Genomic DNA, 16013 nt, shown 5'->3' on the forward strand with positions numbered 1-16013 from the left:
AAGGCCGACTGTTGCGTCACCTCACGTCGCCTGCCGTCTGGGCCAAAAAGTAGCACTTGAACACACTGCAAAGACTACAGCCGACGGCCAACTAGCATGTACGTTCTGCACTGATTCTCTCAGATGAACAGCCAATCAGAGTGATCTGTCTCACCGATGGGCTCCGCCCATTCAACATGCTGAATTGGCTGAAAAGCTGCCAACAGGGGTCCGACTAGTGTTGACGGTGCGGGATACACCACAAAAACTCGTGTAACAGATGCTCACCGACGGCCCGACAGTGGCCGACAGCCAGCCGTTGGCCCGGTGTGTCAGGGCCCTTAGGTTCACCGTACATCTGTGATGAATGGACGCAAATCTTATTTACTGCTCGGGAGGCAAAACCTGCACATTTCCAAGAGACAATGTAGTATGGCCGAGTCACCTGACCTGCATGTCTTTGTACTGTGGGAGGAAACCGGAGCACTCGGAGGAAACCCACACAGACACGAGGAGAACATGCAAACTCCACACAGAGGAAGACCCGGGACAACCCCCAAGGTTGGACTACCCCGGGGCTCGAACCCAGGACCTTCTTGTTGTGAGGCGACCGCACTAACCACTGCACCACCGTGCCGCCCTGACTAAATGTCCTGTATTTACTATCCAAGCCCAGCGGTGTGGATACTGCTCCTTTTTACAAAGCAATGGATGGAAGACAAGTTACTGATTAGCACATGGACTTCCGTCCATGATTTATCCGATTACAGACGGAAAGAAAAAAAAAAAACAGTTACACGGGCGTCCGGGTAGTGTAGCGGTCTATTCTGTTGCCTACCAACACGGTCAGGGTGCCTGTTCAGGGGGGAGGGGGAACTGGGGGGTATAGTGTGATCCTCCCATGCGCTATGTCCCCCTGGTGAAACTCCTCACTGTCAGGTGAAAAGAAGCGGCTGGTGACTCCACATGTATTGAGGAGACATGTGGTAGTCTGCAGCCCTTTCCGGATCAACAGCGGAGGTGGAGCAGAGACCGGGATGACTTGGAAGAGTGGGGTAGTTGGCCGGATACAATTGGGGAGAAAAAGTGGGAAAAAAAAACAGTTACATTGTGAATACCCGCTGTACATGTGTGCACTGAGAGCATGTGGTGCTCCAGCATGTGGTGCTCCAGCATGTGGTGCTCCAGCATGTGGTGCTCCAGCATGTGGTGCTCCATGGGTGCTCCAGCATGTGGTGCTCCAGCATGTGGTGCTCCAGCATGTGGTGCTCCAGCATGTGGTGCTCCAGCATGTGGTGCTCCATGGGTGCTCCAGCATGTGGTGCTCCAGCATGTGGTGCTCCATGGGTGCTCCAGCATGTGGTGCTCCAGCATGTGGTGCTCCAGCATGTGGTGCTCCAGCATGTGGTGCTCCAGCATGTGGTGCTCCAGCATGTGGTGCTCCATGGGTGCTCCAGCATGTGGTGCTCCAGCATGTGGTGCTCCAGCATGTGGTGCTCCAGCATGTGGTGCTCCAGCATGTGGTGCTCCATGTGTGCTCCAGCATGTGGTGCTCCAGCATGTGGTGCTCCATGTGTGCTCCAGCATGTGGTGCTCCAGCATTCTTTTTAGCTTTTTGGATTCCCCCCACCCCTTTTTCTCCCCAATTGTATCCGGCCAACTACCCCACTCTTCCGAGCTAGCCCAGTCGCTGCGCCACCCCCTCTGCTGATCAGCGGAGGGCTGCAGACTACCACATGTCTCCTCCCATACATGTGGAGTCACCAGCCGCTTCCTTTCACCTGACAGTGAGGAGTTTCACCAGGGGGATGTAGCGCGTTGGAGGATCACGCTATTCACCCCAGTTCTGCCTCCCCCCAACAGGCACCCCGACTGACCAGAGAAGGCACTAGTGCAGCGAGCAGGACACATACCCACATCGGGCTTCCCACCCATAGACACGGCCAATTGTGTCTAAGCCGGCGGTAACACGGGGATTTGAACCAGCGATCCCCGTGTTGGTAGGCAAAGGAACAGACCGCCACGCTACTCGGGCGCCCCTTGTTCCAGCATTCTTACAGCAGAAGTTAGATCCATTGTTTCCCCTGCGATTATGTGTTTTGTACAAGTGGTGTTTGTGGGTAAGATCTAGGTTTGCATCCAGTGCTCAGAGGTTTGCAGAAGTGCTTACTGAATCACACATCTGTAGTTATGAGCCACACACACAACATGATGGAGCAGACCTCCACCCAACCTACCGACTTGAGTAGCCCTTCCACAAACACACACACACACACACACAGCTTCCAGGTAAAGGTGCACCCCCACAATGCATGGTGCCATATGTCTCCATGCAAACGTCAGCTGTGTGTGTTTGTGGTGTACGACTAACTTGTCAACAACATGGCAACAACATGGCAACAACATAGCACATGTGCAGGTTTGTAGTAAATCCATTACATGGAGGAATGTCAGACCTATGTAAACATACTACATTGGACAGTACTGGACTGAAATGGGTCTTTAAGTTTATTGTGTACCTCCTGGAAAATCCTGCGGGTGAACATGCCCCTAGTGTAGGCCTGGATTGTGACAACAGCTTGTCTCACTCTCAGATACGCCCGTCTGCTGCTCACCATACGGCACTGCTTCTGACAGACCAGAACGGCATGAGTTAGACGCAGCTGCTCAGCATACCTGCAGAACCCAATGTAGGGGAGAGAGAGAGGGAAGAGAGAGAGACAGAGAGACAGAGAGAGATTGTTATTGCTGTTATTATTATAATCATTGTTGTTGCTGTTATTACTATAATCATTGTTGTTGTTGTTGTTATTATTATAATCATTGTTGTTGTTGCTGTTATTATTATAATCATTGTTGTTGTTGCTGTTATTACTATAATCATTGTTGTTGTTGCTGTTATTATTATAATCACTGTTGTTGTTCCTGTTATTATTATAATCATTGTTGTTGCTGCTGTTATTATTATAATAATTGTTGTTGTTGCTGTTATTATTATAATAATTGTTGTTGTTGCTGTTATTATTATAATCACTGTTGTTGTTGCTGTTATTATTATAATCATTGTTGTTGTTGCTGTTATTATTATAATAATTGTTGTTGTTGCTGTTATTATCATAATCGTTGTTGTTGCTGTTATTATTAAAACCATTGTTGTTGTTGCTGTTATTATTATAATCATTGTTGTTGTTGCTGTTATTATTATAATAATTGTTGTTGTTGCTGTTATTATTATAATCACTGTTGTTGTTCCTGTTATTATTATAATCATTGTTGTTGTTGCTGTTATTATTATAATCATTGTTGTTGTTGCTGTTATTATTATAATCATTGTTGTTGTTGCTGTTATTATTATAATCATTGTTGTTGTTCCTGTTATTATTATAATCATTGTTGTTGCTGCTGTTATTATTATAATCACTGTTGTTGTTGCTGTTATTATTATAATCATTGTTGTTGTTGCTGTTATTATCATAATCATTGTTGTTGTTGCTGTTATTATTATAATCATTGTTGTTGTTGCTGTTATTATCATAATCATTGTTGTTGTTGCTGTTATTATTATAATCACTGTTGTTATTGCTGTTATTATTATAATCATTGTTGTTGTTGCTGTTATTATCATAATCATTGTTGCTGTTGCTGTTATTATTATAATCATTGTTGTTGTTGCTGTTATTATTATAATCATTGTTGTTGTTGCTGTTATTATTATAATCACTGTTGTTGTTGCTGTTATTATTATAATCATTGTTGTTGCTGTTATTATCATAATCATTGCTGTTGTTGCTGTTATTATTATAATCACTGTTGTTGTTCCTGTTATTATTATAATCATTGTTGATGTTGCTGTTATTATTATAATCACTGTTGATGTTGCTGTTATTATCATAATCATTGATGTTGTTGCTGTTATTATTATAATCACTGTTGTTGTTACTGTTATTATTATAGTCATTGTTGTTGTTGCTGTTATTATTATAATCACTGTTGTTGTTGCTGTTATTATTATAATCATTGTTGTTGTTGCTGTCATTATTATAATCACTGTTGTTGTTGCTGTTAATATTATAATCGTTGTTGTTGCTGTTATTATTATAATCATTGTTATTATTGCTGTTATTATTATAATCACTGTTGTTGTTGCTGTTATTATTATTATCATTGTTGTTGTTGCTGTTATTATTATAATCACTGTTGTTGTTGCTGTTATTATTATAATCGTTGTTGTTGCTGTTATTATTATAATCACTGTTGTTGTTGCTGTTATCATTATAGTCGTTGTTGTTGCTGTTATTATTATAATCATTGTTGTAGTTATTATTATAATCACTGTTGTTGTTGCTGTTATTATTATAATCACTGTTGTTTTGCGCTGTTGTTGTTTTACATGCTTTGGCAATATGTACACAAACGCACATAGCACACAAACGCACAAAGCACATATTGAATTGAATTGATGTTTGTCATCCTGACCTGCGAGCCAGGTAACCACGACCATATCTCTGCAGAGTGATGGCCGACTTCCGGATCTTTGTAAAGCGGACCCTCTGCAGCCAGCCTCGCACCGTCTTCTGGATTCTAATGCAGGCCGAGCGAAACCTGTCAGCCCTCAACTTCTCCAGGTAGGCTACTTGACCAGCTCGGAAGAAGATCTTGGTCTTACCAAACTGGAACTTGTCTGGATCCTAAAATTTATGAATGAAACCAGAAAAAGAATTATTTGTATCACTCAATCAAAACGATGAACTACTACCAAGTTGGACAATGCTAAGTGGCAGTGACGAACCACCAAATTACAACATGACCAAGAGACCTGTCAGGCTTAGGACAAGCTCCAAGACAACTATGATATTGCTGATGTAGGTAGGAGTTTAAGAAAACGTCGATACACTCGAGTATGGCGATATTATCTTGTGATACTGTATCGATTCTCAAAACCACTGTATCAATTTTTAATCGTTTACATGTAAAGGTTCGTGACAAACTTTTTGTGTGATGTGTAACCCCACGACCACTAGATAACAGTGTTGTAATCTATCTTCAGCCATCTGACTCTTCCACTCCAACCTGACAACGTAAACTGAGACAGGAAGTAGCATAAACACAAAGAACACAGGCCTATGGAATCGCAGTATATTGCCGTTCTTGATATATTGACTCGTAACTCCTGTATCGTGATACGTACCGTATCACTAGATTCTCACCAGTACACAACCCTACTGTAGGATGTCTCATTCATTACTGTCGAATTTATCACAGGCTGAAAAGTCTCTTGAGGATGAAAATCCTCTACAGGTGAATTCTGAATTAGTTTGAAATATTTTGGTTTTCAGATTGTCCTGTAATAGCTGAGCTCAATTCTGTGTCGTCTGATAGCAGTGGTGGTGGTCCAGTCATGACTTCAGATGGACTACAAAAGCAAAAAAAAAAAAAATCTATTCCCACCACAAATCAGTCAAGGTGGAACAAGAATGAGGTGAAAGATTTCTGATTAGACAAAATGGATTCTGTGTCTCCTCTGACTTTGTTAATCCCCATGTTATTTGCAGCAGACCTCGGGGGGCCTGCATGGCCACGCAGCCTCAGTACCTTTATCACTGTCTCCAGCAGGTTCCTACAGACCAGTTTCTTATCTCCTCTGGTCATGTCAGACTTGCTCATCAGCACTCGGTATCTGTTGAAGAAGTCTGGGTATGTCCACCTTGACATAAAAGTTTGAACACGGTATGAAAAAGATGACAAATATTTTTCCTTAAATAAAATTATTTTCCTTCTGTTGTGTATCAGTGGATAGATGGTTTGGTGGACAGGAAATGCAACTTTAAAATATCAACAAAAAGAGAAACAAACATGCAGAGCTTAAACAGACCTTAAATTTGAAGAAAAAGTAATAAAACAAACGTTCTGCTGCACACTATTTTTGGTATGCATTGACTCAAACTGGGATGAAGTTTTGTTTTTTCCCATGATGCTACAAGACAGAAGATAAAGGAGAGCTGGGATTTCATTTCCATGACTGTTGAGCTGAGGCTCCACAGTCCCTGCAGCAGTCATGTGAAGCAAAGTTAGCACACAGAAAGTAAACACATTCACCTGGATGGATACCCAGCAGCACTGATACGAATAGTCTCAAGAACCCCACAGGCTCTCAGCTGCTGCACGGCTCGCCTCGAGTCGAACCTGCACAAACAAACCAAGGATCAAATACTGAATAGAGAGTTTTAAGACCGCAACCGTGTCTTAAACTCTGATCCTACCTGCTCTTTGTTTTTACGTCTGAAGTCATACTTGACGTAAGGATGGCTGTATTGGAAATGACTAGCTGCTGCCTCATCAGCCACCAACCCCATCTGACCACAACATGTGACTCAGCCTCATTTAATTTAGCAGCCAGAAGCAGCCCTTTGTACAAAAAGATGCACCAAGAACACATGCACAGAAGAAAACCAACAAAGACTGCTTCATTTTGTTTCCCGAAGTAAATACTACGCTGTACAACCTATACAAAGAATTCCGCACTTAAACTATACTCAAGGAAATGACTTTTTAGCCAAAATGACCAGTCAGCAAGAGGACAGAGACAGGCAAGCTATAGACACAGAGAGGACAGAGACAGGCAATATACATTCAGCAAGAGGACGGAGAGACAAGATACAGTCAGCAAGATGACAGGCAGGCAAGATACAGTCAGAAAGAGGACAGAGACAGGCAAGATCCAGTCAGCAAGAGGACAGAGACAGGCAAGCTATAGACACGGAGAGGACAGAGACAGGCAAGATACAGTCAGCAAGAGGATGGAGACAGGCAATATACATTCAGCAAGAGGACAGAGAGACAAGATACAGTCAGCAAGATGACAGGCAGGCAAGATACAGTCAGAAAGAGGACAGAGACAGGCAAGATCCAGTCAGCAAGAGAACAGAGACAGGCAAGATACAGTCAGCAAGAGGACAGAGACAAACAAGATACAGTCAGCAAGAGGACAGAGACAGGCAAGATATAGACAAGGAGAGGACAGAGACAGGCAAGATATAGACAAGGAGAGGACAAAGATTCCTGATTCCTGAAAACATTATGACAACATCACTAAAACAATAATTTGAACACAAATGTCAACAGTCCCCATCCCCTGTGCTTCCCCAGCGCACAGCCATAAGTCCATTTTTTTGGACTGATGCCTTTTTCTTTTTTTTTTTGCAACACAATATCAACCTTTCTGCGTTTCTTTTTTTTAGGTTGATTTCAAACCGTCACAGGTCCAAGATAACTTTTGGCTTAACCACACATCCTGACCTGGTAGTGATGTGTTGTGGTGACACTCGTGGGGAACCTGACACACTTTGCTGTACAGTCTTTGACTCAGTGATCTGGGGCGCCACCTGTTGGTCGTGTGTGTTAACTTCCTGACCTGTATCACATTCGTTGGTCTGTAGAAGGTGTCGTCGATTGCGTCGAAGCGCTTGACCTTCATCTGTGATGATGTTGTAAGATATTTGGGTCTCAGCCGGTCCGACAACTGTAGCGGGTTTCCACGTTCCAGTTGGCTGTTGGACTCGGGACTGTGGCTCCTGTCGGCAGTGCAGGTAGCATTTTGGCATATCTGTCATAATACTGTTTTTGTTGTTTTTGGCCCAGTCCTCTCCTGCCATGGACTGCGCTGCGACAAGCGGGTTCTGGTTGTAGCTGTTTTGCAGTGGTCGGAAGGACCGAGCGTAAAGCTCTGCTCATTAACAGCTGTGCTGGGCAGTTCAATCCAGCCACTGGTGTGTTCCTGTATTCCAATAAGCTGAGGTACGGGTCTGACCTCTGTGAGTGTGCTTTGTCCATGAGGGCTTTGGCTGTTTGCACTGTCTTCTCAGCCAACCCGTTGCGCTGTGGGTACAGGGGGCTGCTTGTGACATGCTCAAAGTCCCATGCCTGTGCAAAGCTCTTGAAATCCAGTGAGCTGTAGCAAGCACCATTATCAATCACTACAGACTGGGGTATTCCAAATCTTGCAAACATGGCCTTCAGCTTCTGGATGACAGTTGGGGAAGTGAGGTTTGCGATTTTCTCTACCTCAAAGTACCTGCTATAATAGTCAACTGCAACTATATGGTCAGTGTTGTTCCATTTGGACAGGTCGGTGGCTATGACCTGCCAAGGTCGTTCAGGGATGGGGTGTGGCATTATTGGCTCTTTGGGGACGGAGTGGCGTCGCTCTAGGCAAATGCTACAAGATCCCACTAGTGTCTCTATTTGTTTACCATCTATGGCCAGAACAGAATCTCTCTCGCATGCTGCTTACACGTCTCCATGCCGAGATGGCCTGTGTGTATGCATGCAAGCATGTCTGCTCTGAGTGGTTTTGGCACAAAGATTTTTTCTCTTTTTAACAGAATGCCATCTGTCTCGGATATTTCATCCCTGTGATTCCAATATTCAGCGACAGCAGATCATTGTTTGACTGTCTCAGGCCACCCTGATTGGATAACCTGTCTCAAGGCTGAGAGTTGCTCATCCTTGGCTGTGGCAGATCTGATTTCTGCCATTTTCCAGTCGCTCACCGGAGCACTGTTGATCACTGTGTGCATCTGGGAATCCATGCCTTCACTCAGGGAGTTGTCACTGTACTCAATCGGCTTCCTAGACAGCGTGTCTGTGACTGGTATTTGCTTTCTGGGCTTGTGAACAATGTTGACGCTGTATCTTTGCAACTGTAGTATCATGCGCTGGAGCCGCGGCGGTGCAGATGCCAAGGGCTTTCACATGATTGACTCAAGTGGCTTGTGATCTGACTCCACGGTCACCTGACGTCCATACAGGTATTGGTGGAATCGTTTGCATCCAAAGAGCAGGGCGTACAGCTCCTTTTCGATCTGAGCATAGCTGACTTCCGTCTAATTCAGTGCCTTTGATGCATATGCAATTGGTTTCTCATCCTGCAGCAGGACTGCTCCTAAACCATGTTTGGAGGAATCCACCTGCAGCTTCACATCCTTAGTGGGGTCAAAGAAGACTAGTACGGGACCGGGCTCTTGTGTTAAGAGGCTTTTCACTTGCTGGAATGCAGCATCCTGGTTCGAGTCCCATATCTCACTGCTCTTTTTCAACAGTTCTCGGAGCAGGGCTGTTGCCTCCGAGAGTCTGGGGGCAAACTTAGACAGGTAAGTGATCATGCCCAATATTGTGTCTAGCGCCGCCTTGCTCTGCGGTGGGGGCATGTCTTTGATTGCTATGACTTTGTTGGGGTCAGGCCGGACGCCGTCTATGTGTCCAAAGTAGCTCACCTTGGGCACACAGATGATGCGCTTGTCTTTGTTCAATTTTATTCCTTTCTCTTTGGTTCTCTGCAGCATGGCACACAGGCTGGCATCATGCTCCTCTTTGGTGCGGCCATATACAATGATGTCATCGATAATGGCGGCGACGTTGTGGAGTCCTTCATAGGCCTCATCCACCCGTCTCTGGAACTCATCTTGTGCAGATATGATTCCGCACGGGAGTCTCTTGAACCTGTGTCTGCCATAGACAGTGTTAGATGTGGTTAGCATGGATGACTCTTCGCTGAGTTTTATGTTCCAGTAACCAGACCAGGTGTCTAATACGCTGAAGTACTGTGCCCCTGCCAGTCTTGCTGTAATGTCATCTAGAGTAGGGAGTGGATATGGGGTCTCTGGATGGCTTTGTTGAGTGGCGGGGATCTAAACAAATCCTGAGCTTTCCTGTTTTGGGCTTTTCCACTACCACCAGTGCGTTAACCCATTCTGTTGGTTCAGTGACCTTTTGGATTATGCCCATTTTCTCCATTTCATCTAACTTGTCTTTGATTCAGCTGCGCAAAGCGTATGGGATGTGGCGAGGTGGGCACACTACTGGTGTTACTTCAGGTTTCAGGCGAAGACTACACTCTCCAGGAAACAGTCCAATGCCCTGAAACATATCCGCATACTCATTCATCGGGCTCATGTGTGGCTCTGGCTGCGCACTGACCATATGCACCATTTTGACAATGTTCAGGTCTAGACATGCTCTCATGCCTAGGATGAGGGGAGTGCTTTCTGCCCAGACATGTCAAAATCTAGCATTACTGTTTTCTTTTTGTACCTGCAGGTTAACTTACAGGCCCCTTTCACACTGAGTGTGTTCCCACCATATCCTGAAACCCTGGACGGTGGGCCTAGCACTACATTTCCAAACAGCTGGTGGAATGTGTTTGCTGGTATTATGTTGGCCTGGGCACCTGTGTCTATTTTAAACTTTAATTTGTGCCTCTGTTTGCCTATTTCCAATTCTGCAAAGGCCTGTCCCTTATTTGTGTGTTCATGTTGTTTAGTTATAGTGTCAATGTACAGTTCATCTTCTGATTGCTGTTCAGTACTCTCTGCAATAGCATGCACTTTCTTTGCTTTATATTGTGTTTGATGGTGCTGTGGTGGTGTCCTACACACCCTAGCATAGTGACTGAATTTTTTTGCATTTGTTACACTGGCGTCCCTTTGCTGGACATTCCTCAGTGCGGCTGTGCTCTCCTCCACACGCACCACATCCTTTGTTTTGCATGGCACCGTTAGCGTCAGTTTTGTTTAGAGTTTTGCGGCCGTGACGTGCCTGTCCTCTTCTGAACGGCTTCTTGCTAACTGCATCTACAGACGGGTTGATTACGCCTGCTGTGGGGGATCCATTGTTTTTAATTGCTGCTGTGATAGGTCGTGTGATCGTGCTATGTCAATAGCCCTTTCCAGTGTTAGCTCTGGACCTACACAGAGAAGCTTTTCTCTCACTCTTGTTGAGTTTGTGGCGAACACAATTCTGTCCCTGACCATCTTGTCACTGTTAGGATAATCAGTCTTTCACTAGCAGCCTTAATTCAGTCACAAACTGGTCGACATTGTCACCGTCGCCTTGCATCTTTTCGTGGAACTTATAAAGTGCAAAGATGGGCTTAGCTTTGGGCCTTACGTAGGCTTCAAAGCCGTCATAATAGGTTTTCAATAACTTTTTCTGGTCTGCAGTGAGAGTCCATGTATTGAAGACATCTCTGCCCTTCTCTCCAATCCATAACAGCAAGTAGCTGCAGTTTTCCTCCTCCTTTTTTGCACTTAGTGGTCCGGCAAACATAAGCTCCACATGCTGGCGAAACTTTCTCCACGCATCGGGAAGGTTGGATGAGTCCCACTCCATCCGTGGCATCGGAACACCAGTGGCCTCCATCTCTCGTCGTCAGGTCGATGTGAGCACTAGCGAGTTGATTCTGACACCATGTAATATTTAAAAGGGTTCTCTCCTTACGGTCACTCTACAGTGTCTCGAATGAAGCAATGTCCACACATTAAATAACGTTTGATGTTCCGTGTTTACTGTGGTCTGCCATGCATACACGATCTGTTCCATCTGGTGCATTTCCTGAATCCCCAGGATAGGTCAGTGATTTCATCACCTTGCGTCGTGCTGGACTAGACCATTACTGGATAATACCATTATATCCTGACCTATGGATATTACACTCATCTCATCTCATCATCAGCCCCTTCTCCGGGGTCAGGTGGCGGTGGCAGCAAACTCCTGGGGGATCCCAAGGCGTTCCCAGGCCAGATTGGACATGTAGTCCCTCCAGCGAGTTCTGGGTCTACCCCGGGGTTTCCTCCCAGTTGGACGTGCACAGTAAACCGCCAAAGGAAGGCGCCCAGGAGGCATCTTAATCAAATGCCCGAACTACCTCAACTGGCTCCTTTCGACGTGAAGGAGCAGCGGCTCTACTCCGAGCTCCCTCCAGATTTCCGAGCTCCTCAACCTATCTCTAAGGCTGAGCCCAGACACCCTACGGAGGAAACTCATGTCAGCCACTTGTATCCACATTCTCACCCTTTCGGTCACTACCCAAAGCTCATGACCATAGGTGAGGGTTGGAACAACGACTGACTGGTAAATTGAGAGCTTTGCCTTCCAGCTCAGCTCCCTCTTCACCACAACGGTCTGGTACAACGTCTGCATTACTGCTGATGCTGCCTCAACCTGCCTGTCAATCTCCTGCTCCATCCTACCCTCACTCATGAACAAGACCCCGAAGATACTTGAACTCCTTTAGTTGAGTTCACTTCACTTGAGTTCACTTTTCTTATATATGTGTATATATGTGTATATATGTATATATATATATATATATAAATATATATATATATATATATAAAATATAAAAATGTGTATAAGTAATTTGTACATCATTTCAAATACACTCTAGCCCTATCAAATAGAGGGTGTCGTATCAGACAAGATTAAAAAGCTCCGTTGTTGTGTAGCAACACTGAGACACGTGACATCACAAGCAGGTAACTCACAGGAAGGCCTCCTTGTCGTCGTTAGGTTTAATGCAGCGCACATAATGAGGGGTCGTGGCATTCAAGGTCTCCATGAGATGCTGAAGAGAACTGCGAAACTGAATAAAGAGAAAACAAAATAGTAGCAGTGCAAAAACAACAGAGATAGCAGCATCGAGTCTTGGCCACAGACAGATTTGACGGTGCTAACCTGCAGTCCCACACTCTTCCTGTGGTCTTTGTTGGGTGCCTTAGGAGTGGGCTTTGCAGCCCGAACGTTTACTCTAGCAGGCTTACTGGAAAGAGATGAACTTCCTTCAGGCTTCTCCTGAAACAGATCCGCTACAAGCTGGAACTGAGACAATAAATAAATTGGCAGTGTTAGCCGTTTAAAACAATAGATATGTAGTTTGAGCCATTTGTTACCTGACTATGAACATAAATGTATACGGTATTTGCAAGGTGCACAGGAAATATCCTGTACCAAGTAGAGTAGGAGGAAGTAGAGGGTTTACATTTAACATAATTCAAATTATGTCTGTATTCAGTATGTTAGGGGAGGTTTAAACCAGGGGTTAAAGGAAGTTTCAGACTACCATATTCTGAACCTGGAAAGCACTGACTTTAGTCTGTGGCCAGTTGGCTGAGATCTGGAGCATGGTTTACATCAACTGACTGTGGTTGGCCCCAGAAATTTGCTGCACGCATTACTGGAATGGTCATGTCTAAGAGGGTGGATGCTCAACGGTATAATTTCTACTGAATCTGAGTCCTACCACATCATCTCAGTTTGCCTCTGTTTGTTTTTGGTTTTGCTTGTGATTATTGATTCACCTCAGGTAGCCACCAGCAGGACTACATCAACTACAGTTAAAACTAGTCGCCACGGTTCTGCTAAATGTATAATGTCTGACAAACACACAACTTGGCCTACTGCTGAAACATACATTTGTACCAATATGACAGGAATAAATCCAGTTAGATGGTAATGGTAATGAAAAAGTTTGCAGTTAATGGTGAGTGAAGATGGTATAAATTCATTAGAACCACACCTCAAATTAAGACAAACTTAAAACAAATTAACTTAAAGGAAACAAACTAAAACACAACAATGTGCTCTCAGGCGCAGCAAGAAGATCGTTGCCCGATACTGGGTCACTGGAACTGTTTTGGAAAAGGATGGCCCATGATCCACTGAAGAAGCTGTGGAAAATGTGGGTGTTGAACATACTGGACCTTCTTAATCTCAGATAGTGTGAGTTTTAGTCCACAATTCTTAAAGTGGGGATACAACTGAGGAGAAAAGGGGGAACCCCCCCCCAAATTTTTTTAAATCAGGACGTACCACATTTCACCGACCACATGAACTCTGTGGACCCACATCAAATCCACAGAGTTCATGTGGAACATGACAGGTCAGTCTTCTTACACTGTGAAACTGCAACTGGTGACATTTGATTGTGATGTTTAGTGTAAACCAACAAATACTGGTCAGTACTTAAGGTTTTACTCTCATCATCCACTGGCGCACAAACCAGGAGTCATCAGGACGCTGGACCACTGAGTTGACAACGTCCCCACCGATACAGCGGTTGGGGAAGGAGATAAATCCCACATTAAACAGGTCCTGGTTAAGTGTGGTTATCCTAACTGGGCGTTTGTCAAAGCCAGGAAGGCCCCAAACAGTGCACCAGCCGATCCAAGAGAGGAGAAGGACAACAGCTGTCTAAGTGTAAACCAGTGGTGATTCTGTATGTGGCGGGAGTGTCGAAACAGTTGAGACGCTTATTTTCCAAACACCACGTCTCAGTTGCTTTCAACCCCAAAACACGCTGCACCAGAAGTTGGTCCACCCCAAGGATCGGGTCAAGCAGCACAAACAGAGCAATATAATGTACACTTTTTTCTTGATTTCCCCCCCCTTTTCCCCCCCAATTGCATTTTGCCAATTACCGCACTTTCCAACATCCTTGTCGCTGCTCCACCCCCTCTGCTGATCTGGGGAGGGCTGCAGACTACCACATGCCTCCTCCAATTCATGTGGAGTCACCAGCTGATTCTTTTCCCCTGATAGTGAGGAGTTTCACCAGGGGGACATGGGCGTGGGAGGATCATGCTATTCCCCCCAGTTCCCCCTCCCCCCTGAACAGACCAGGACTCCATCCACAGTCTACACCATCTGCAGACCAGTGGCCACTCTTTCAAGGATGAGGATGTGCACATCTTTGATGGGGAGGAACGCTGGTTTGAACGGGGAGTCAAAGAGGCCATCTATATTAAGATCTACAGACCAGGACGCAACAGTCTACACCATCTACAGACCAGGACTCCACAATCTACACCATCTACAGACCAGGACTCCATCCACAGTCTACACCATCGGCAGACCAGTGGCCACTCTTTCAAGGATGAGGATGTGCACATCTTTGATAGGGAGGAACGCTGGTTTGAACGGGGAGTCAAAGAGGCCATCTATATGAAGAGGGAATGGCCATTCCTGAACCGGGGGGGGGGGGGGGGCTAAGAGTACATCTGTCACCGTCTTACAATGCTGAGATTGCAACTTTCCCCTAATCCTCTGTGAACAGTACACATGGCCATTATAACTAGTTAATGGTCACACCCATATTGCATATGAAACTGGTGGTTGGTCTGGGTGGTTATGCCACTGTATTGTTTATGAGGGTGGGGACACCTGCAGTCACTGTATTGTTTATAAGGGTGGGGACACCTGCAGTCAGGTGAGACTGAAGAGGTCACTTAGATGATGATGAAATGTGTCTGTCAATAAACGTTGTGTCCAGATGAACTGATTCAATTTTCTTTGACATTAACATGCTGGGTTTTAAGTCACATGCTTTGAAGTTCATGGATCTTGTAGAATGTAACACAGCTCAAATAATATATAAAGCAAGAAATAACTTAATTCTGGGTAATATACAAAAAAATGTTATTTGACAGACAGGGGGTTATAATTTGAGGACAGTACGAAGAGTAAGAGTATTTCCATCTGTGGGGTGAATTTGTGGAATGGTTTGGATGTGGAACTCAAGCAAAGTACAAACATCCTTCAGTTCAAAAAGATGTACAAAACATTGTTTTTAAGAGGTACAGGGATGAGGAAAGTTTGTGATAACTGACACTGGGTGATATTTGGGTGGTACGTAGATTTGGGAAAATTGTTCATAAATTGTATATAAGATAAAAATATGAACTAATTGATGAGTAGTGGAGAAGGGGTGGTAAAAATAAGTGTATACTTCCTTCTACTCCTTTTTGAACACGTAACATTTAATTTGTGTTTATGAGAATTTGTTTATTGAGTTTGCTGTGTAGGTTCATTGATCATTTTTGTTTTGTTTTTATGTTTTTTTTGTTGTTGTTTTTTGTTACATGTTCCAAATAAAAAGAAATCAAATCAAATCAAATCAATGCCAGGAGGATGCTACCTGTAAGTTTGGTGGTGGACGTAAAGCAAAGCAAGAGAGACAAGATTGAGATGATTTGGACATGTGTGGAGGAGAGATGCTGTGTATATTGGGAGAAAAATGCTGAATATGGAGCTGCCAGGGAAGAGGAGAAGAGGAAGGCCAAAGAGGAGGTTTATGGATGTGGTGAGGGAAGACATGCAGGTGGCTGGTGTGACAGAGGAAGATGCAGAGGACAGGAAGAGATGAAAATGGATGATCCGCTGTGGCGACCCCTAACGGGAGCAGCTGAAAGTAGTAGTAGTAG

At 44.6% G+C, this 16013-nt stretch overlaps 1 protein-coding gene across 1 annotated transcript in view; it reads right to left on the reverse strand.

Annotated features, from left to right (window-relative positions):
* The window catches only part of myo5b (myosin VB), a gene marked incomplete at its 5' end in the record, with an annotated part of 150240 nt that overhangs the window by 57996 nt on the left and 76231 nt on the right, over positions 1 to 16013 (reverse strand). The window contains 6 exons of the mRNA XM_056290258.1: positions 2499 to 2655; positions 4456 to 4667; positions 5572 to 5683; positions 6076 to 6162; positions 12300 to 12397; positions 12490 to 12633. Of these exons, the coding sequence (XP_056146233.1) occupies positions 2499 to 2655; positions 4456 to 4667; positions 5572 to 5683; positions 6076 to 6162; positions 12300 to 12397; positions 12490 to 12633 (810 nt within the window). The remainder of the gene's footprint in view (positions 1 to 2498; positions 2656 to 4455; positions 4668 to 5571; positions 5684 to 6075; positions 6163 to 12299; positions 12398 to 12489; positions 12634 to 16013) is intronic.

Source organism: Lampris incognitus, chromosome 12, assembly GCF_029633865.1.
Source record: "Lampris incognitus isolate fLamInc1 chromosome 12, fLamInc1.hap2, whole genome shotgun sequence".
In the NCBI taxonomy this organism is placed as follows: domain Eukaryota; kingdom Metazoa; phylum Chordata; class Actinopteri; order Lampriformes; family Lampridae; genus Lampris; species Lampris incognitus.